This window comes from Chelon labrosus (assembly GCF_963514085.1).
Source record: "Chelon labrosus genome assembly, chromosome: 20".
NCBI classification, from domain to species: Eukaryota; Metazoa; Chordata; class Actinopteri; order Mugiliformes; family Mugilidae; genus Chelon; species Chelon labrosus.
In genome coordinates this window covers 10,695,056-10,718,055 of record NC_140353.1, presented here as the reverse complement: position 1 = coordinate 10,718,055, position 23,000 = coordinate 10,695,056, and the positions used below count along the sequence as shown (strand labels likewise).

At 42.2% G+C, this 23,000-nt stretch overlaps 3 protein-coding genes across 3 annotated transcripts; 1 reads left to right on the top strand and 2 right to left on the bottom strand.

Annotated features, from left to right (window-relative positions):
- The first annotated feature begins 841 nt into the window (after positions 1-841).
- Positions 842-6,904, top strand: dcdc2b (doublecortin domain containing 2B). Its single transcript, XM_084568514.1, has 13 exons — positions 842-1,175; positions 1,261-1,312; positions 2,380-2,450; positions 3,385-3,516; positions 3,621-3,755; positions 3,903-3,942; positions 4,079-4,144; positions 4,290-4,458; positions 4,547-4,656; positions 4,775-4,843; positions 5,941-6,012; positions 6,218-6,317; positions 6,359-6,904. Exons 1-13 carry the CDS (start codon positions 859-861, stop codon positions 6,478-6,480), a joined length of 1,455 nt encoding a protein of 484 aa, XP_084424640.1. The 5' UTR covers positions 842-858; the 3' UTR covers positions 6,481-6,904.
- Positions 6,905-7,025: 121 nt separating this feature from the next.
- Positions 7,026-9,830, bottom strand: tmem234 (transmembrane protein 234). The gene is made up of 5 exons (XM_084569755.1): positions 9,804-9,830; positions 9,349-9,500; positions 9,183-9,249; positions 7,768-7,860; positions 7,026-7,644 (listed from the first exon to the last, which is right to left on the bottom strand). Exons 1-5 carry the CDS (start codon positions 9,814-9,816, stop codon positions 7,547-7,549), a joined length of 423 nt encoding a protein of 140 aa, XP_084425881.1. The 5' UTR covers positions 9,817-9,830; the 3' UTR covers positions 7,026-7,546.
- A 416-nt stretch (positions 9,831-10,246) lies between these two features.
- ncmap (non-compact myelin associated protein) lies at positions 10,247-22,782 on the bottom strand. Its single transcript, XM_084569516.1, has 4 exons — positions 22,451-22,782; positions 13,516-13,622; positions 12,978-13,062; positions 10,247-11,306 (listed from the first exon to the last, which is right to left on the bottom strand). Exons 2-4 carry the CDS (start codon positions 13,607-13,609, stop codon positions 11,027-11,029), a joined length of 459 nt encoding a protein of 152 aa, XP_084425642.1. The 5' UTR covers positions 13,610-13,622; positions 22,451-22,782; the 3' UTR covers positions 10,247-11,026.
- Between the last annotated feature and the right edge of the window lie 218 nt (positions 22,783-23,000).

Here is a 23,000-nt window from a genome sequence, read left to right as displayed (position 1 = left end):
AGTACTTTATCTCAATTACGCGTTCACTGCGTACACAATGATTTAAAAAAAACATGAAAAGTAATGAAGTAATGATTCCTGCTATAGATCAAATGGATCAGATTTCCTACTTGGATTACAATGAACGAGCAGTCGCTCATCACATGAGAGTGACAGTCTCCCGTGTCTCTTGGTATTAATATCCTCAGAACAACCACAGAAAGAAATTAAGTTTCTGTTTGATGTTTAAATGGATTCCTACTCAGGGTTTTTAATAACAGCCCTGGCACCAGCTGATTGTTTCCCTTGGTCTTGCTGATACACGTGATATATTTGACAGCGGTCATTTTATTTATTTGTGGGGGGGAAATCCCAAAAACTGAGTGCAGAGGTTATCTTATTGATTCAGCTTCCAACATAGACACCCACCCATTCCCCCCCCCCCCCCCCCCCCCCCGTCCGTCCCTTTTGTTGTGGTTTCTGTCGATGGTTTGGCCCACAAAGCCAGTCATTGCCGGCCACGCTGCCATAGCAACCAGGAAATACTCACCGCCGTCAGTGGAGTAGTGTTTGTATGTATGTGTGTGTGTGTGTGTGTGTGTGAGGGGGATAGAGAGCAACAGAACGTGGTGAGTGGGAGTCCAGGCAGACCACAACAACAGAGGAGACAGATTTTTCACCTTTGGCTTCCCTGCACTTTCCCTCCTTCATCCTGCACCGGGGCTTGTGAGTGGCTGCTGAGCGTTTGTGTGTTTGTGTTACTGTGTGGCCGTTGACCAGAAGAATGTGTGTGTGTGTGTATGTGGCGTAATGCAACTCAAGTGAGCGGAGAGAATTACGTGGACTCAGAAACACTTTTTTGTTTTGTTTTTAAATTTTATGTGTGTGGACAGCAACGGGGCCGGCTCAGAGATGGCTGCCAGCGCCGCAGCTACGTGCCTCCTGCCTCCCGTGAAGAGCGTGGTGGTGTACAGGAATGGGGACCCCTTCTACACTGGGAGGAGGTTCGTGGTCAACCAGCGTCAGGTGGCCACTATGGAGGCCTTTCTCAACGAGGTGACCCAGAGCATCGGAGCCCCTCTCGCCGTGAGGAGCCTGTACACACCCAGGCAGGGCCACAAGGTCACGGACCTCCACGATCTCCGGACGGGGGCTCAATACGTCGCCGCTGGCTTTGAGAGGTTCAAGAAACTTGAGTGAGTACGAAACTCATTAGCTTTACCTACAATACTACGTAATAGTATGTTTCCTGTCTTTAAAACTAGATCTTTTTCCGTGCAGTTACGTCAACGCAGGGACAAAAAAGCAGCCCGCTGCCCGCGAAGAAGCCCAGGTAGGATATTATTTTCTAAAGCGGCCAGCTTCCATTTCCTAACACTCATTAATCCCGGTCTAACCGGGAGGAATGCACCACCGAGCAGGTTGCACGCTGCTCACATCAAGTAAATTGGAACGTCAAACATGACTTTCAATTATAATTATTTTTGAATCACACCAGAACTCCCCCGATCCTTAGCTGTAAACAGAAAGGCACGCAGGGCTTTTTGTCGTGTGCGATAATATGATTATGCACAATGTAGCTCTGTTAACACTCAAACTGATTTCAAAGCCACTCACCTGCTTGGTATTCTGACAAGCCGGCGGGAATGACGTGTGCTCACAGTCAGCGTTGCTTTCCCCAGAGGACAGTAATAGTGTGTGTGTGCCTTGGGTGTCTGCCACTTGGAAAGCACACTTTTAAAGTATTCGGTTTTTAAAGTCTCACATGCCCGTGTTGTGGTTGCTGTGGAGTAATGTAGGAAGTGTGTTTGATCGTGCGGGCGAAACAAAGAGCTTCCACACAGTGTTATCAGGGCTACGTGCATGTCCGGGCAGGCCTACCGCCCATGATCACACACACACTCCCTCCTTCTCCACACAGACACGCTGTAAATTAATTAAATGTCCGCCACTTCAAAGCCAAAAAACAATAAGGGGGAGATTATCTGGCTCGGCCGATTCTGCCCCGGTCACTTTTATCAGAGGCAGACGCGGATATTGGCTCCAGATTTCATCAATATGGAGCAGGAGCAGCAGCAGCGCCGGGCGAGAGGGCTTCGAGAGAGAGGCCCTCAAGATCAGACGCGGGCGCGCAAATGTGCCATCGGAGGAGTCTGGGAGTGACATTAGTTTCCATGGCTGCAGCGCCGGAGCTGACATGAGCGGAATAGTTAGTCAGTCATTACGTGTTGGGGATTAGCGACGGAGGTGGGGTGTAATCGATGTGCAGAACGGGAATGACGTAAATCTGACGAGGCTTTTTGTTTTGTTTTTTCAAATATATATTGACGAGAAAATGACGGCATTGCGGTGTTCTGTGGAAGCTGTGATTAATCTGATTTCCTGAATGTTCCCCTTCAGGCTAAAGTTATCCAGAGGCCAAACGTGTCAGCCAAATGGAGGAAGTTTATACCCGCACCCTGCATTATACAGTGAGTTGGACAAGCTGCAACAGAAACACACGCAATTATTAGAGACAGGCACCCCCACCCCATAGCAATGACACTCCTTGATGAGAGCAGACATCCCCAGGAGGATGCACAGGCACACACACACATAAAAACATGAAGAACATCACAAGGTGTTGACCTGGCCTCCAAATACCCTAGATCCCAAACTGATCAAGTATCTGTGGGATGCACTGGAACAAGCCTGATCCAAAGAGGCCCCTCCCCTCGACCCATAGGACCCAAAGGCCCCCACTAACAACATCCCTCAGAAGGCCCATTCTCTGACGAGTCAGAACTGGTTGGAGGCACCAGGAAGGAAGATCTGCATGACATTAGGTCATAATGTTATGCCTGATCGGTGTACATTCTGATTTCAGTGCGATAACGAGGGAAATGCAGGGAAATAAAGGCATTTATTTTGTTAGATAAGCCATGGGCTGCTTTATAATCCCTAAAGCGTGGCGACACACTTCCTTTCAGGGATATCTACTTTAGCACGACAACAGAGAGCTTGAGGCCTGACACCTGTCGTTGAGGTGGTTTCCGCACCGCGATGCATCAGTCAAAACCAGTTAATTTTTTTTAAGGGACGGAGACACCGAGCGATGTCAGCGAGTTCTTGGGAAACACTTTTACAGCGACTCCAGAACAGTGTGGCCGGCCAAGCCTTTGTAACTTTTATCACTGGTAGTGTGAACACAGCGTGAGAAAACAGCACATTCTTGATCCAGCGAGAATAGATTCTACTGACTACTACTTTAACTCCCTGGCCTCCTGACACGTTGGAGAAGAAATATGTCAACAACAATAATTGAAAGGTTTTCCATAATATTTGGTGTAGTTAAATACAATGCCCAGACTTCTAAAACCTAAAACCAGAACTATGGGCTTTTTAAAAATGCAAATGTCTCCTCAGTGTTTTCCGTAATGGAGACCTCCTGTGTCCGCCATTCCGATTCATCATTCCTCGGAGCATGCAGCAGGACCTGGAGCAGATCCTGAGTCTGATCACAGAGAAGGTCAGCTTACGGACCGGGGCAGTGCGCAGGTCAGCGACTCTCACACCCTCACACCCTCACACACACGCCCACACACACACACTCTGCGGAAGACAAACATAGAGATAGAGATCTAGTAAATATCCCTTTTCAGGCTGTGCTCTTTGGAAGGACTGACTGTGTCCTCAGCTGGGGAGCTGGAGACTGGCCACTGCTACGTTGCCGTGGGAACCGAGAGGTTCAAGAAACTTCCATATGTGGAGCTGCTGGTTTCAAAAGCCGCAGAGAGGTATTGTTCTGCAGAGCCGAAGTCCTCTGCGTGCATGTAATGACGTGTCCTGCATTCAAAAAATAAGTGATATATAATAATAATAATAATGTGCAAATATATCTTCCACTTTTTCAACATGACAGAGCAGTTTCTTTTGATTTGTAGATATTACCCTGGAAACAGGAGGCTGCTGAGGAGAGCTGAGGTAAATATTCCACTCTCTACCCTCAGTCACTCATCAAATAAACGCAGGCATCGCACAAGTCAGGACTGAAGGACAGCTGTCAGAAAAAAGCAACTGAAAAACACAAACATGCACCTTTTGTGTTTTTTCGCCTTAGAACAGGAAGGCAGGTAGCGGTCCCGAAGACCAGTACAGTGACTCAGCTCTGCTCGACTCCCCAGAGGTAAAAAATAACCCCACTGTCTTGTCTTCACACTCCATGCTGCTACGTTGGGACTGATTGTTGCGTGTCAAACCTTCAGAAGAGAGCCGAAGGCTGTTTAGTCTGTACGTTGTGCGCTTATTCAGCTGTCAACGGTGAATTTCAGTCAGACGGTCGGAGGGTGAAGTCGACCGGAGATGAAGCTGCAGCCCCGCAAGCCTCGAAGCAGAGGAGCAGGAGGGAGGGAGCAGAGGAGGCCTCCGTGTTCTTCGCCAGGCCGGTGAAGGTCCGAAAGAACCGGATGCAAACGAGAGCGCCGCTAGGCAACGGATCTGGTTAGGGATCCCATCAACTGTTTACGCAACTTAATATATTTCTTTTTTAAGTTAATTATCAGCATCTTATTATTTTTTTTCATGACAGGTCAACCCAGCGTGTTTAAAAGGGCAGCAAGGAAAAGGAGAGAGGAGGTTCGAGGAGCAGAGGAGGTGCAGGAGGATGAAAATACAGCTACAGAGCTTCCTGTTGATCAGGTTACAGTCACTCACCTCTGCGTCACTTTGGTCTCATAATTAAATATAATACCCCCTCAACCGCAAACGTACACGCTATACATAAAACGTGGACGTGATTCTCTGTTTCCGTTTAAAGAGAGTTGCAGAAATAGTGGAGGACGAGGAAGTGAAGGACACAGAGGATCCTCTGCACGGCACGCAGCAGGTAGGCAGCGTTTATCACCCCCAGCTTTCTTATAAAAAAAAAAAAAGACGACATCCATTATCTCTCAAGTCTAGTGTGAGGGAAATGACTACATAATGAGCAGACACTGAGACATATTATGTTGTTGAAATTCAATTTGATTGAAAGAAAATTAATTAAATGGAGACACACACTCGGGCCCAGCTGCTCCCACAGCCACTGGTTCTCCTAAAATCAATGTAGTAAATTTACAGACGCTTGTACAAAAGTTCTATGCATACTGCAGTGTACGTTAACATGCACTGACTGACATATTAAATTATTTCTAGATTTCAAGTATGGTTAGAAGCGAGAGCAAGTTGTGGACAGAGATGCCTTAATTTAGATGAGTTATGTTATTGATTAATGTGCAGATTTGGTTTAATGATACCAAACGTAATCAACAAATTGTAATCCACTTGTAACTGTAATCCAAACCCCTCCACTGTTTGAACAAACGGCTGAGTTAACGGCAGAGACAGAGACTTTAACTTGCAACAGAGCATTTCTACACAGTGATCGGTGGTTTTAATTAAGTACAAGACTCTGCCTTTGACCATACAATGACCTACGATAAAATGGTGATGGTAAAACTGCCCAGAATAAACTATATGGGTTGTGTTTTAATTAGCCAAACACTTGGTTCTTAAGGTACGAACTGAATTAAGAAAGATAGCTTTAAGGTTTTCTGCTCTGGCTATGTGGAGTCCCGTTTGTCCGTGTGCAAATGTTTAACCTGAGCATTTCTATGTTACGTTTTCATGACATTTTCAGCGTGATAATGACTAGGTCGCCCTCGTAAAAGAGATCTTTGCTCTCAGCGGGACAGACCTGGTTACATAAAGGTGACATGAAGCTCAGAGGAAAGTTGGGAGTCCAAGAAAAAGACACAATTATTAGTTAAATGCCAAACAGCGCACAGGAAAACTTCTTATTCAGTAAAATGTGACGGATGATGTGAATTTAATCGTATCACCAGCCAAGAAAACCAACAAAAAGACATTGTACTGTGTAAATTCCTAAAAAACAACGGTGTGTATACTGCATTTGTTTAAAAATCTGTCTGTTTCGTCCTCAAGAGTCAAGCACAAATCATAAAGAGTGAGCAGCACAACGACAAAGAACACCCACACCAGTTCAACGGAGAGCAGGTAGAGTACGTTTGAGTGGGTTTTTACATCTAGACAGTAAAAATAATAATAATAATTCATGTCTTTTTTCTGTGTGTGTTTTATAAAATCAACCACCGTCTGAACAGGAGGCCACAGCCGACAAAATACTGGTACGTACACCCACACAAAAGCAAACAATAAGCCCACGAACACAAAGCACTTACACATCTTTGTGTTTCAAAAGGAGCCTGAGCTGGAGGCGACGTCTTCCAAGTCGAGGCCTTCGTCGTCCGCCTCTCAGGGAATGAACGGGGAAGAAAAGGCAAGATTTACCATGACGTTTTTTTTTTTTTTACTGGCGCCGCCATAACCGATGCTACTGAAGTCATCTTTTGGTTCGTTTTTAATGCCGATTTTATTATCTTGCCGCGACAGGAGAGGCCACAGGACGCCCCGTCGGCTACAGCAGAACAGAACCACCACCATCAGGACGTCACAGCGTCGTAACGGCCGACAACCGAGCGACTGCTGCTTCCACAGTGCGGCTAAATGAATGTCTACTTCCTGCCTTTATTCGATAGTTATTAGCGTAGAGAGACAGGAAGTACCGGGGTGTGAGTGAGAGAGGAGCGAATGACTGATTAAACTGCTAGTACTTTATCTGTCGTAATGAGCCAAGTAACATCATTCATTCGTTTTAGTTTTTCCTTTTAGAAAGAGTCTGGGTCACAAATGGACACAGCTTCATAAACTCCAGCACTGTGCCGTAAACCTGTCCCCAAAAAAACGACCAGTCGATTCAGAATCAAGATGTTTCACCGCTCATCCAAGTAGCTTAGAGTTTAGACTTTTAGTAGGAACATCTGTGGGTGGTGCACACCTCAAACTCACATGACTCAAGCCTGTTAACAACCAGACGCTCAAAGCTGTTTATGATATTGTGGTCACACTGTCTGTAAATGTTCAATGCTGCATTTTATCCCATACGTAGGGAAGCATATGTTGGGGGGAAACGTTACACCTAGTTGTATGTGAAGATAACAGACGAAGAGTGATGTTGCCAACACTTTATTAAGAAAATATTAGCGATGACCGTGGAACAGTCTTCTATACAGTGTCTTGTATCGATTAAATACTGTGACGATAAGAATATATATATGACTGTGTTTCTGTGCAGCTCATTCAGGCGTGTTGGTCCATTTCAAACCCCCCGTCTTATTTGTATGTGGTCTCCGTAGCGTCCCTGCAGATGCCAGTCACATGGCGGGGGCCGCAGAGCGCTTAAACTTAACAAGCGGCGATTTCTATGGGGAACCATAAATCTGGTCTAGCTCTGGGGTGAACCCTACATGAACTCTCCTCCTTCTCCTCCTCCTCCTCCTCTTTAACTCGGTGTTCAGAGTTTCTGACCAGGTCTTTTGAATCTCGAGCGGAGTTCATTTAAGCACAATCCTCCCACGTCGCTCTGAGGAGGTGCAGCCTGAATCTAAATTGCCCCCCTCTTCAGTCCGGGTCCAGTAACTGCTACACAGAATCTGGTTTAATCTCAATCTCCATTTGTGCACAGGCTGGATCATACTGTGTTTGGTTTCTCTGTGTCTGTGTCATGAATGGAGCTTATAACGCAGAGAGTGATGCCGGCCATGGTGAGGAACATCCCCACGATGGCCTCTGGAGAGAATGAAAGAAAAAAAAAAAAAAAGAAGGTTAACCAATATAGTGGATCAGTCCCCCGAGAGCACTGCAGACTCCCAGGGGCTAGATCTGTCCTTATGGGCAGCGTGAGCGACTTACGTTTGCCTCCAAACTCTTCGCCCAGTAACTTGCCAGTGAGCAGAGTGCAAAGGAAGGTGAGAGAGTTGGCCACAGGAACAGCAAGGGATAACTCTGGAGAACGGTAACAAATTGTGGTTCAATAATTTGACAGGTTAAAGCGCCTTCCACATCATTTTCTCATTAATGTTACGGTGGAGAAAGACAGGAGGTAACTTGATTAAGATGGAGGATAACGTTCAGCAAAGGGAGCAAGAAGGAATCAGACTTGCATCACTGCATTGAGGACTACAGCCTCAGTTTACTGGGCGCCCCTCCTTCAACCACGAGAGGTTAATTGATTGGTTAATTACAAAAATCATTTCTCAAGCAAAAATCCGAAGCATCTGGATGATTCTGAAACATTAACATTTGCTGCTTCCCCTTTGTCTAACACAATTTAATATCACTGGGTTTCGGCTTGAACGAAAAAGCAATTTCAAAAAGGTCAACCTGGTCCCCAGAGAATCGTGACTGGCATTCTTTGTACTGTTTTATGGCATTTTCAAGATCGAAAAAATAATCTGCAGATTATTCCGGGATTCGAGTGTTTGTGTGATAAAACACGGCCTAAGCCTGAGCTGTTTCCTTCCACTGGCCTTTTAACACAGGTGTAAAATCATTAAACGGATAATGACCGAGTTCCATGCAGCATATTGCGCATGCCGGCTCACTGTCACGCTGCCATTTCGTACTCAGACGCTTGAGAAGAACAGAGCTATTGTTAAAAATATTGGTTTAGAAGTCTTTTCCTTTCTTTCCTGACTTTCTCCCATTGGGATGCTTAATAATCAAGAACACTGATGATGGCAACATTATATTTAGCCTCCAGAATCAAACGTTTTTTTGACATTTTGATTTGTCACAGCAGAAAAAATAACATAAATGATGTCTGAATTGCCTTCTGTGTGAACCATGACAAAGATCTAGCATTTACAGTTGCAGGATTTCCCTTAACTGGGACGCAGCCATTGTAAAAAAAAGGACTATTGTGCGTGTTATTGCAGCTTTACCTCTGGAAACTGTCTCACACTCACCAGACTCCATTGATAAAAACGGTAATTCTACCCTGCAGAAATCTGAGCTGATCTAACTGCTTAGATGATTAGCAATGACGGTGGAAGCTAAGATTAGATTGTGTTGTTGTGTGCCTGTGATGCATTAACAATGAATGCATTAATCCTATCTGCGCCTCTAATCTGGGCTCGTTCTGACCACCATCTAGTGCAGGTAAAACACTTCTTAATGGCAAACACCTCATAGAAACTGAACTGCACCTGTAATGCCACTACCGCTACACCTGTGCTCCTCATGCATCATTTTCATCAGTCTAAAGGTCAGGTATATTAGAACCCCTGTATTTCCCAGTGCACCCTTTAGATTATTTTGTGTCTCACCTGTGGTTGACAGTGTGTAATAGTAGACCAAAGAGCCACTCTGGTTTAGGAGGAATGGGACCAGGTACTGGACAAGCAGACACAAGGCAGAAGGAGCAATTTTAAAAAGGATTACATGAATGGCAGATTCAGAACATGCATTAATAAGGTGGTCTCTAACATTTACCTTGAGGTTGAGGAAAAGAAACTTGACCTCAGCCAGGATCTGTGAGACCCTGTTTGTCTTTGTCACATGTTCTATCCCCTCTGTGCCTCTCTTCAGGAAAGGATTGGTGCAGCCCCACAGCACTGACACCAGCAGGAGGCTCAGCAGCTCCACTGAAACACAGCACACTCACATCTGTTCATATCCTACTTGGATATACTGCTGATATTGTCATATCACTGTTATCATCGGTTTAAAACTGTAGATCAATGAGGCTAGCACCTGATTTTAGCTAGTTTACTTCCTTAGCATGGGCGATGTTAGCTAATACTGCACTAGCTTTGCCTTGTTTACAGCAAACAGGAAGCAGATACTTACACTAAATATGCATAAATATTCAAGCTAAAAACACAAACTCAGTCTTTCAACTCAAATATGATGATTTGTGAGGATAAATTAGCTTGTTAGCAACTCACCTGCCGTCACCATCGCGATGTAAACAGTCGCTCTCCAAGTCGCATTCAAGACCGCTCTTTAGTTGTTCGTCAATATTATTTAAACATCGATAGTCGAGGCACATCGATAGTTTCAAATATATGTATATATGTGTTATTAAAAGCTATCCCAGAACTTAAAATGAAACAGTTATGGAAAGGTAATGTGGCGACAGTAATGTTAATGAAATGCAACAGTTTGCAACGAATTGTTGTCATCTTGAATGCAGCTTGCGTGGCCAGAAGATACCAGCGGAGGGCGCTGCAAATCACTTTAACCCTTTTCCACGTCCGTCATTTTTTATTTTTTTTTATTAACCTATTCCATGCAAATTATTTTATTTATATAAAAAAATGAATAAACAGCCCACCCACAGTTAGAAATATTACATTTTATTTTCATGTCATCTCATTTAATAAAGAACCACAGACAATACAAATAAAGGGAGTAGTGAAAATAAAGTGCAAAATACTTTGGTGTCAGATTAAAAAGAAAAAAAAAAAACAGATTCACATCAGTAAGTTAGACTGACATTTGTTTTCACAAAATATCTCTATGGTCTCTTCACTTTGTCTGGTAATAAAAAAAAATAAAAAAAAAGATGCATTGATATTTTATAGATTAAAAAACTAAGAAGAAAGAGAGTGATGCAAGGTAAGAGAAATACAACTTGTCAAAATAAATCTGCAATATTTTCTTACACAGATGCAGTTTATTTCCTTCATACTATCTTTTTCTTCACTATAATTTATACTTATTCTGTTTATTTATTCACAAAGTCAAAGTATCGCTTTAATACAAGAAATGTACACAATTAAGACCAACATTTTCCTGGAGAGATTACAGATTTTACTACACATTTCTCCATTTACATTAGTGGTGATGCAATATCAGCAAAGAGTACAGTAATGGCATCTATACTCTGAACACTTTCATCTTTAATCAAAGAGAAATTCATCAAAAGAAAGTTTTGCCACCGTTACAAAATCCTTCATTTTATCCACAGTTTCTGGTGCCATTTTGTTCATAATGTGTATTTGTATACACCTTGTCGTCCATGTCGTCACCAGCAGTGGCTCAGTTGGTGGTCAGTGAAAACACTAATGTCACAGATGTCCTCCAGATTCAGTCAGCACAGTATGTGGTCGGGGATGAAAGCACATCAGTCAATGCACGCTCTGAGACAGAACCAGCAGTCTTGGTGCTACGAGTTTCCTAGCGATGGAGCGTCGTGTATGGTGACTACAGTGGAGTCGCTGATGGTGCTGAACTGCTCTATGTGATTTCCCTCCACGCTGCTGAGCTCCGCTCCGGGCATCTGGAAGCTGTTCTCCGAGGCCGGGTTTGAGTAGGTGATGCTGCCCGACACGGAGTTGATGGGCATGGTGTTCAGAGGCAAGCTGCTCTGAACGGTGGACTGTGACAACTTCGGACGAGGTTTGGAGCCCCCACTGGCTCCCAGGACTCTGGATGCATGTGTCCGCCTGGAGATGGAGACCAGGAAGATAAATGAAATGACATATCTTGTTGAAATTAATCTGGTTGCAGCTACAGAAGACATTGCCTTCTCGTCAAAAGGGTTTACTTTAGGCAGACATTAATGTGTTTTCCTGAAGGAACTATGAGGTATTTTATTCATCAGAGGACAAACAGAGGAAAAACAAACAGAAGAAGAAGAAATATTTATCTTGTTCACTATCAAGACAAGACTTCCTGACCTGTTATCATTCACAGTCTGACCAGCAACTTGAGAGACGCAAGGATGGAGTTGAAATTGAGAGACGACGTCCACAACGGGACAGCTTACACTCAATTTAAAACCACTACAAAGGCTTTGTTTAAGGTAATTAATTAAATGTATCCGCTCACTCAAATGCTGATTTGTGTTTATAGATATTACTTAAGTACGAGTTTGAGGTACCTTCAAAGGGAAGACAACATAATAGAGAGTTTGCTTATAATTAGCCAAACCCGCTGCTAACACAGGTTACAGGTTAATTATTCCTCAATATGGATAATTCAGTAACACAATAATAACATCCAAGGAAGTGCTTGTGGTATTTTAATTACATCATTCTTTTAGTAAAATGTAATTAAGCTTCTGCTGGATATCAAACCAGTAGAAGCTAATAGGCTTGAATGGATGATCATTAAAAGGCAGAACAACATATTGTTGACATTGTCTTTTCGTGCCATTTAAATTAACACCAGCCTTAACCTTAAAGATATCCTATCTTTTCAGTGAAACAGCTGGACAGAGCTAAGGAGGACACACTCTATCCAAAACTTAAGCATTTAACTGGATGCAGAACTAGTATACACCCTCGACTGCAGGATGAGTCATCAATATTTTGAAATCATTTTCCAGGAAACTCACGTCAGTATCGTCAACATCAAGAATACCTGCAAAACAACTTTGTTCTTGTGCGTGTGTAATGGTAAATGGTCTTCTATTATATAGCACTTTTGTACCTATTACCTAATGCAATTCTGGACCAGTATAGGTAATGTAAAAAAAAAAGATTTTATACGTATAATATAACAAACTCTTCTATGCAGAAACTCTTTTCTTAAATTTCTAGCAGCCAGTGCAACAAAATAATGTTTTTTCATGCCATCTAAATGAACACTAGCCTTAACCTTAAACATACCCTTCTACAGCTTAGCTAAACCTGCTGCTAATGCAGGTTACAGGTTAATTATTCCTCAATATGGATAATTCAGTAACACAAAAACAACATCCAAGGAAGTGCTTGTGATGCATTAATTACATTAGATGTAATTAAATTGCATTATAATTAGGAATTATCTCAAAAACATCTACCTGAATAAACAAATTCTTTCCATTAATTTCCGTTTTTATTTTATTGAAACATGAAACCGTATCCTTCTCGGCTGCCTAATAAACTTCAAACCAAACAATCTGAGAAGGGACTGTCCCTCTTTCGTTGTATTGCCTGCCTCTTAAGTGACCCGGACATGGGCACGAAGCAAAGAATATGACGATACGGTTATTGCTCAGACCGAGCCTGATATATAGATGAACAGCAGCAGGTATCTAGTCTTCCCTGAATAAGATAAGAATAGCAACTGTTTCACAGCTTGTGACATTTCTTATGCTGGTATTTTCTCGTCTGGTAAGAATGTGGTCTCACCTGTTGTATGTCTTCAGGATGATTAGTAGAACGGCGAAGACGATTATGATGCCTAAGACGATGACAGCAATCATAGCCCCAGAACCTGAAGGAGGAAGGATGAATACCGTGACAGGTTGCCTTTGAGCGTTCCTCTCTTTTAAAAAATCACCTTCATCACATTCCACATACTCCTCGTGGTACAATTAATTCTTTTGCTTCCAGCGAAAATAGTGTGCCGTAGCTTAGCAACAGAATTACTAACATGCAAACGGACCAAATATTTTCTATTAAATGCACAGGTGCCACTCCCCTACAACTATGTAGATTAGGCAACATGGCACAACAGGTTGTTGTTCATGGGGCTTGAGTCATCGTATTATATTTGATCGGAATCTCCGCCGTTAGGGACCATCTCATGATCTGATGGTGTCTACGACAATGGCATCATCACTAGGGTGTGTTTTGACGTCTAACTAGGGAGGATAAAAGGGAAAAAACACAACTATGAACACAATGTGGAGAGATGCCCACACGTGTACACAAAAGATGTCCTTACTCTGGATGAGTATTTGTTCTTTGGACTTTGTGACGGTGGTTGTGTTGGAAGGGACTGTAGTGTTGGTCACAGGTGAGACGGTTGAAGCTTGCATCTTCAGAAATTACCTGTCAAGACACACAAAAAAAACATTTTAGCTAATTCATTCATCTTCTATACCCGTTTAGTCCTGTTAAGGGTCACGGAGGTCTGCTGGAGCCTATCCCAGCTGTCATCGGGCGAGAGGCAGGGGTACACCCTGGACAGGTCGCCAGTCCATCGCAGGGCTAACACAGAGACAGACAACCATTCACACTCACACGCACACCTACGGCCAATTTAGAGTCACCAATTAACCTAATGAGCATGTCTTTGGATGGTGGGAGGAAGCCGGAGTACCCGGAGAGAACCATTTTAGCTAATTAATATGCGAAATCATGGCTAAACAGCTCTGAGATGATAGCATTTACTTTCTGAAAAAGTCCCTACTGCCAATTTACACCGGAAAAGAATGAGGAAATGACATGCGAAGACAGATTTGGAGATACAAATCAGAGCAACACATTTTTATAAACAGTAGTTAGGCGTAGCAGAGGGTGTTGCGATAGTGAAATGTGAACGCTTTAAAGAACCGCAAGAATGAGGATCCTCGCCAGAGTATTATATAAGAAGCATTAATCAGTGTCGACTCTATGACCTCGTCTTTATACATGTGAAAGATATCGTGCTTTTAAAATAACACGTGTTCATGCTGTGTAGAATCAAAGCAGAAAGATGCACCGTCATTCATCCGTGTGCTAACACAAAACATTCAAATGACAGAAAACGGACGTGTCCTTGTTCCCTTTGTCGGCCTATAGATCACAGATCAGGTGTGCGTACCGCTGCAAGCTTTATGAACGCCTTTGTTGTTTTAGTGGTCAGGTTAGAGATTATCATGCAGATAGGTGCAGAACAGAGTTGTGGAAACAATGTACAGATATGTCAGTATATTACAGTGCTGTGCTACAGTGCTCAGCTAACAGAGACTCATGGAAATACTCACAGCAGATAACACTTGTAAAAAGGGTAAATGTTTTTGCCTGAAGAGCTCCAAGTCCTTTTTAATGCATGGCAACATGTGTTTAATCTGGTATGAGTTATGTTTGCTAGGATCTACAGTGCCAAGTCTCCGGGACACCAACTAACCAGTTTTAACAATGCAGTATTAATTGGTTACCCCTGTCCAAACATCAAACCAGTAGAAGCTTGAATGTGAGCTCCACAGACTAGTATGGATAGTAATTAGAAGACAGAACAACATATTGTTGACACTGTCTTTTCATGCCATTTAAATTAACACTAGCCTTTGCCTTAAAGATATCCTATCTTTTCAGTGAAACAGCTGGACAGAGCTAAGGAGGACACACCCTGTCCAAAATGTAAGCATTTAACTGGATGCAGAACTAGTATACACCCGCGAGTGCAGGATGAGTCAGCAATATTTTGAAATAATTTTCCAGGAAACTCACATCATTATCGTCAACATCAAGAATACCTGTAAAACAACTTTGTTCTTGTGTGTGTGTGTGTGTATGTGTGTAATAGTAAATGGTCTTGTATTTACATAGTGCTTTTGTACCTAATGGTATTCAAAATGCTTTACAGTCAATGACACATTTGTTTATACAAGCACACAACTCAGGGTCTGGGTTCAGGGTCTTGCTTAGCCACAGCCATGAGTCGATTTTGCAATTCTGGGCCAGTATAGGTAATGTAGAGTGTCAAAATGTCAAAGAAATTACACAGATACACAGATATTTACAGGTATTTGTGTCCTCTCTCAGTCAGAACTCTTCAGATGTTACTTCGCTTCCAGCAAGAAATCAGGGCAGCCATGTTTTATTAATCTCAGTACACTGTAATCCTCATCTGATCAACTGTGTTGCAGTCGCTATGCGTCACGCAGAGATCCTCAGTCACGTAGGAAGATCCCTGATACTGTTCAGGAAACAATCTGCACACAGCTCTAGGTCAGGGTTGTCCCCCGTTAGCTGATATCTCTCCTGAGGCGGGATAGTACAGAGATAGCAACTCATGCAAACTCCACATAAAACAGTCACATCTGCCGTCACTCTTGTTTTGAAGACTCGTAAAAGCAACAAATTACATTTGCATGCAGGTTTATGGGAGCAATTTCCACGTAGACATGTTTAGTTTCCAGTTCTGTCACACTGGAACTGTACGAGCGTCATCACAGGACTTCCTCACCGTCTCTTCACGTAGTGTGATGTAAAAGAGAATGAGGTCACTGAGTCAGTGTCGTAGATATATGGCATTTAATACAAGGGCCTTGTTTAATCTGATTTGTTGCCCAATATGTTGCATCTTTTTCTTTATTCCTTTGTTTTGTAAATCCCATTGAAATATATTTCTCACTATCCTAAAACCATCCTCTCCAAACAAATGATTAATTAGTTATATTACCAGAAAAATAAAAGAGTTTGCGGTTGTGGCGGATGTTTAATTTCAGATCACACTGTTTTAATTATCATAAAAAAATTAAAAAGACTGCTTGAACATCTTACAATTAGGGCTTTTTAGAGTGATAGCCAAATTGACATTTAAGCGGCCCTGCTGGGAGTGAAGCGCAGCGGCACAGTCGCAACAGGTGCCACAAGCGGACATGATTTGCATCAGCTATAAAAAGACAAATGAAACTCCATGCACAAGGAAGAGCTGCCCCAAACACACACATTCACACACACGTACACACACAAAACCAGTCCGTCACAGTATTTCGTCTCAAATTCACAATAACTGATCTGCTGAGTGCTGTCAAATTTATAAAGAAGAATGCAAAACCTTCAATTAGACAGCATGAAGTATCAACTTATAAACCACTGAATGAGGGTCGAGGTCTATCAATGCTGTCTCTACAATATCATGACAGAAGATTTTAAGTAATCACAACACTGAATTATTAATCTTCTATTGTTTTCTTAAAGCATCCTGTGAATTTCCCAACTCTTGGACAGCTAATTATTCTTATCATTATATAGTAATGTATTTTTTATGAGCAAGCTCACATACAAAACAAAGGCAGAATAACATATTATAAATGTCACAAGGTATGTGCTTGTATTCTCACAAAAAATTGGCGGATTAGTAACTTGACACCTGAGAGATACTCTCATTCTCACTTAAAGTAGTAGTCCGATTACTTTCACCAAGAGCTACACAAGTGAAAGTACATTTTCCGCATTTCAAGTTAGATGAGATCAAATGATCAAATCATGTCAATATGATAAATATAACTACAGCCAGCAGCCTGTAAGCTCTGTAAAATGAAATCACAATCTTTTTGTCTTATTATCATCAGGGAAACAGATAAACGTCTTTCCTAAAAGGTCTCTTAAAAGATTTTGTTTAAAGGCTTCACAGTTTAAGCACTTATTCTCCACTGAATGTGTACTTATGATCCACTTCCTTTTAGAGAGGTTTTGAGATTAGATTTCTCCTCCCTGCTCCTTTATTTGTTATATCAGTGTTTCCGCATACAATGTGCGGGGAAAAAGTGGCTCACATGCACAGCTTTGACCGTCGACGGGGAGTAAAAGCTTACATATCAGCCATCCGTGCATATCCTGGAAGCACTGTGAAAGGTCAGCTTACAACCAAGTACTTTATATGTGACACTCATCCCAACATGAAGTCTAACTTAAATGAAAGTTAAAAAAAAAAAAAAAAGTGCTGCATTTCCAATAATGGTATCAGGACACTCGTGTGTACCAAACGTCTTATCAACTACAAATATTGCACAATGGCTCTCCAGGTGTTGACATACTATTAAGCGCAGAGATTATTAATGGCATATATCATGATTGCTGTTTGCACAGGTGACGGCTGTGATAAGTGACTGACTAATTGCATGGTCTTTAAGGTTGGTTACACCATTGCTTTGGTAACATAGTGGAGAATACAGTATGCAGCTAGTGTTGGTGAGGTTACATAACCGATCTAGCCGAGTCAGTTTTATTTGTACATAGTCAAGTCAATTGCATTTATATGGTCCAAGAGTGAAGTTATCAGTTCTCTTTATATGAATTCATAGTTAGTCATTTGTTGACAGTATGAACAGTAAATGTAATAAATAAAATCTCGAGTTAATGAAGCTAAATGTAGCATTTGTATCTTTTAGCTGACACATTGATATTTGAGGGCCAAGCTCCTACCCAAAAAGTAGGTCTGCCTCAATGGTCTGAGCAGGCACCGCTGCCAGTGAATGAGCAACACATGGGGAGGAACCGGGAAAACTGGACACAGAATTAGTCCACGCTCCCGAGTGCAGGATGAGTCATCTGCATTTCAGGAACTCTAAAATATCATTAAAATATTAAATTCGTAAGTAATGTATGGCTTAAGTCAAATCATACAAAAACTCTTAATACATTAATTTTGTTTCATGCTAACTTCAAGTGAACAAACTGGTTTTGCACTGATAAAATACTGTATATTTCTAGTAGCCAGCACAGTAAATCATCTGGGTAGGCTTGATGAGGAGTGGCGCAGTTAATTAGCTGATTCATAAATTTTTTTTAAAGGAGAATATATGTATAGTATTTTATCATTATTTCTGCTATACCCTTATTAATATACAGTACGGACAGATGCTATCCTAGAAGATGCTTTCCGAGGGTGTCGCTTCAATCATCAACAAAGATCATGATTCTGTGACACATTATGTGTACCAGCTTTAATACAGAAGAGGTAAAGGTATGACTGGAGTAAGCAAAATATAGACAGATAAATGTGTTTATTGTCCCAGGAGACGCATGTGTCTTCACAGCCTACACATGTTGGCGCAAAACCGAGCTATAAAGAGCTTCACGGTATGTTCAGAGATCTAAACAGAACATCACTGCACTTGGAACTGGCGGCGTCGCGCCAGGTGCTGCATTAGTGAATGTGTCAACCCTCACAGAATAGGGTGTGTCGACGGACGAGGGTGATACATCAGATTGATTGCAGGTTAGGCCCTGGTTTGGTGCTGTGTGGCAAAGGTCAAATAAGAATGTGGAGAGCTCTCAGCTGCGGAAACACCTGCGTGAAACACACCTTGAACTAATCCATTTGCAGCTAATCCTGCCCACTATCCTAAAGCCAGTTCATTACTTCAGCTGGACTTAAAGTCCTTGTACTTGGCACCGGTTAAATAAAACATTGTCTACTGTGACTGCCTCGAGGTGTGCACATTGCCAAACTGTTACTCATCAAGCTAAGCTAATTAAAATGATACTACGTTCATTTTAATTGTTTTCACTCTGTTCCTAAACAATTGACATGATAATTTGCGAGCTTAACAGGTGCCGTATATGTATTATGTTGACAATGACGGAGCAAGGTTAGCTCTAATCCCCAGTCTTACCTCCGTCTTCATGGTAAGATGAGCTAACTGGCTGCTAGCATTTACCGTACGGATATGGGACTGGTATTTCATGGCATGTTCACCAGCAACTACATTTCTGGCATACTAACCAAACAGGATATTCATATGAACAGCTCTGTGGCAGATCGGAAATAACATAAGCCATAAACACACATCCTTTAACGCTACAATAGCAGAAATAGCAGTGTCAGGCAAATTCAAACATGGCCTTCACTGTCGATCAGTAAAGGCCAGCGTCAAGCGAGAGTCACGGGAAGTAGGAAAAGTATTGTATTTCCAGGTTGTCAACAAAAATCTGAACCCAAAAAGATTTAAATGAAGGCTCCTGTTCATGTAATGTCACAATACTGACAATCCATTAACTATAAAGTTGACAATAATGAATATTAATCCCTTACATCATGGTCAGCATGGACACTTCCAAGAATATTATGGATTTTATCAGTGGTGTAAAGTACAACTCTACCCTCTTATCTTAATTGCTTTAGAGCATATTAAGGCACCTGCATATAAAATGAGTGAAACCAGCTACTGTGCAATATTTAAATGGTGGTAGCATGTATATAATCAGTATTAATAACAATAGTCTAACCATACTTTTATGCTTGTACATTGTTTGGAGTATTTTACTGAACATTTTGCAACTGTGGTTTTGCAACTCATATTCAGGTGAAAGATCTTATTATTTCACGCGCTTTGTATGTGTTTAGCTGCACGGATTTCTATCAACCAGCGGCGATCCTAGGTCGTGGAGGGCCCCAGACAGTGTGAGAGTGTCCAAACCAAACTTAACAAAGGCAAACTAGTAATGAAATCTGTCATAGGGTAGATTGAATGGGGCACCTACGAGAAGTTATGGAGTATTGTTCGTACAATTTGAAATGTGAAATCACAAGAGACTCAAATGCCGTGGCAAGCAGGCCTTCATACGTCTAAGAAGGTTAAGGTTGTAATTGCAAAACATGCCAAAAAGAGACACAAGATCCCCTCCAAGATAGGTTTACATCACTGTAAATAATGGGATATTTCTATTTTACTACATGATATTCAATCAATATTTTGACGGACACAGGAATTTGTAACTAAATCTAATTAGATCGCTTTGTTCTAACGTTGGTGTCCATTTCCTTCTTGTCCTGTCCTCTCGTCGTCGTAATAATAGCTTGTTTGTTGTTCCGCAAATTGCAGCCATTCACTAACACTGCCGATTCAATATCCTCTCTTCCACCCTCAGTAAACAAATCATTTATTGGTCTGTTTCGGAACAGGAACAATTTAGTTTCCTCTTTTCTGGAAAAAAAAAACAAACAGAGGAAGCTGTTCTACCTATTCCCGTCTGCACATGGTCGCTGACACATAAAATACAACGCCATGTCCCGAGCACACGTCCATAAACACAATCAAAGTATGACCTTCATGAAATGACGGTCTTGAGTCAATATTTGAGCAGCCACTCTAGAGCAGGTTAATAAGACACAGGTAGGCCTGCTGGCTCCTGTAGAGGCGCAGGCTTGCAGTGTGAAGTCACAGCTGAGAGGTCACGTCACGTGTGAATATTAAATGTCGTTTTTTGTTTTCCCCAGATGTCACACAAAAGAAGGATTTAACTGCGACTTCAGTGACTACAGTGAGTAAGCGAAGGATTTACAGCAGCAGTGACGGGTATTTCGCACATAGTGTAGCCGTCTGAGACTGAGATAAAGGACACAGTGACGTAAGAGATTTCAAAACTAATTTAAGAAGGTGTGTGCAGTAGTGACGCAATATACCATTACATAGGCTGCTCTCTCCCTGATATATCGACACATCCTGATGGGTCAGTGATTCTCATCCAGAGAGGTGCGACATTCATCCAGAGGTTTTTTTTTTTTTTTGCAAAAGCAGGATTTTAAAAATAAAGTATTAGAAGATAATCCGAAGTTCATAATTGAAATGGTGCGATAATGAAATAAAAATGTGTTAGCATGTGAAAGAGCTTAATGCATGTTTACAGCCATTTTTATGGATGCATTTCTAATTTAATGTGACTGTACCAGTCTGATGGGTGTCAGTTGGGAGATTACCAAAATCGAGTCAAAGCTAATATGTGCGCAAATTAAAAGCGTTTTGAAGCAGAACATGGTGAAGTTCACTTCAAAGCGAGTCCAGCTGAAATAGCCAGATATGGTGAAGTAACAGAGGCCTAGTGCTGAAATCGCCTTTAAAAAATAAATAAATAATTAAATCTGCAACTAGTCTAAGTAGGAACCTTAAAAACATGCAACAGTGACGTACCGTAACAGGTTTTCTGGCTGTACTTAACTGATTAGGAGCAAATTTTGTAATTAATAATCTGTCAGTCAAGTGTCTTACCAGCAGAAAGCCACTCAAACTTTCTGGGATCAAGCGTTGATTGATGAATCACGATTTCCCTCATGAGTAGAATAAACCAGCCGTTCCAACAATAGGACTGATTTTTGACATAAAGCTGAATGATTAATGCCAGCATCATATAAATCAGAATACGCTCGTGCACTTTTAGAGTTTCCTTTCAAGCAGCGTACATTTGATCAGGCCTGATGCAAATCTCACACTTTCTAATGACCACTTCAGCAGCCATGTCTGCCGTGGTGTTTTTCGTTTGCCGGTATGTACAGTATGCTTTCTGAGGCTGGATAACAAAGCATATTTTCAAACAAAGCTCGTGTGATAACAAAGCAGAGTACACACAAAGGAGCTGCACTTGTTGTCCACAGAGCCAGAAGATAATTTAGTTATTCATGTGAAAACGGCCTCGTTAATGCATCATTTGTGCATTTGCTATCCCATAATTAAAAAACAAAATACAGTACCTAATGTAAAATATTGTATAAGAGTGTTCAAGTCTAATTTAAACTCAATCTGGATAGATAAACGCGACGACTGACCTCTACAAAAATAACTGCAGCACGTTTTAATAAGACAAGTTAAACACGAGCAGAATAGGTAATCTTTCTATTGTTAGAACTGCACAGACCAAAACTAATTAACACGTCACCCTCATGCCACCTACAACATATTCACTCCAAAACCTGATGAGCTTTGAATTAGCGCTGCAGGACTGTACAAACAGTAGTCACATTTTCCTACAACGTAGTGGCAACAGATGGGATGATAAGTGCAGGTGTTCCATCAAACAGTCACTTATCAATCGGAGATGTGAGCGTGATAGTGATGTTGAGCTGGAATTTAATCCCCGTGATTCTGTGGATCTTTCCGCTGGTTTAGCACTCACTCTGGATCCCTCTAAATATCAGAGCTCTTTGGAATGTGAGCTATTCCCTTTCACCTGAGACTCACCTGCTGTCTCGCCATGTTGTCTGGGAGAACCCCCGTTCCCACACACACACACACATACCACACACACACACACACGCACGTACACACAGACAAACACACAGAAAAGCCTGAACCAGCTCACAGTGTAATGACTCACAACGGTTAGATACTCTAAAATGAAATCCTTCGAGAAAAAGAATTCAAAAGCGGTGATTGAGCCTTGTGACTTACCTAACCATGTGCTCTTTGATTTCAGCCCAAGCTATCTCCAGACGGGTGCCTGAGCAGCGCAGAGCCCCCTCCCTCAGCTGACCGAGGGGGGCATAGTCCACCAGTGGAGGGCTGACAGTCACGACAGGTCCGTGGAGGGAGAAACGAGGGAGTGGAGAAGCGTCAGCCACTCACAAAGAGCAAAGAAAGTAAGTCCCAGATCCTGCTAAAGGGAGTCCCACAGGTACAAACGGACCGGGCAAGACGCACACAAAGGATGACTTTAGAAACACCTGTGTGGTTTGTGTGGGAATCAGTGTTTATGTGAAAAGGAGGAGGAGAGTTCCAAAGGAGGAGGAGGAGGCTCCACGCTTGCTCACTTAGTGCCGTGAGCTGCTCCTCGCTGGGAGTAATAATCTGAGGCAGCTGGTTTTTCAGGTCCTTCCGCCCGGCCCTTAGGCGTGCCGCGGCCAATGATCAAAAAGTAAGAATCTGTCTGCTCGGCTCGGCTCGTCTCTCGCCCCAACTGCTGCGTCTCAGAAATCAGTCTGTCTGTGCATCTACAGGGACG

Excerpts from the sequence above, each read along its gene's own strand:
- tmem234 (XM_084569755.1), bottom strand. Across the intron at positions 9,250-9,348 it reads TTCTTTTCCTCAACCTCAAG|TACCTGGTCCCATTCCTCCT; the intron begins GTAAATGTTAGA and ends CTGCTTGTCCAG. Across the intron at positions 7,645-7,767 it reads CGAAGAGTTTGGAGGCAAAC|AGGCCATCGTGGGGATGTTC; the intron begins GTAAGTCGCTCA and ends CATTCTCTCCAG.
- ncmap (XM_084569516.1), bottom strand. The coding sequence starts at position 13,609 with ATGCAAGCTTCAACCGTCTCACCTGTGACCAACACTACAGTCCCTTCC. Across the intron at positions 13,063-13,515 it reads AGAACAAATACTCATCCAGA|GTTCTGGGGCTATGATTGCT; the intron begins GTAAGGACATCT and ends TTCCTCCTTCAG. Across the intron at positions 11,307-12,977 it reads ATCCTGAAGACATACAACAG|GCGGACACATGCATCCAGAG; the intron begins GTGAGACCACAT and ends CTCCATCTCCAG.
- dcdc2b (XM_084568514.1), top strand. The coding sequence starts at position 859 with ATGTGTGTGGACAGCAACGGGGCCGGCTCAGAGATGGCTGCCAGCGCC. Across the intron at positions 2,451-3,384 it reads CCCGCACCCTGCATTATACA|TGTTTTCCGTAATGGAGACC; the intron begins GTGAGTTGGACA and ends ATGTCTCCTCAG. Across the intron at positions 4,145-4,289 it reads CTCTGCTCGACTCCCCAGAG|TCAGACGGTCGGAGGGTGAA; the intron begins GTAAAAAATAAC and ends GGTGAATTTCAG.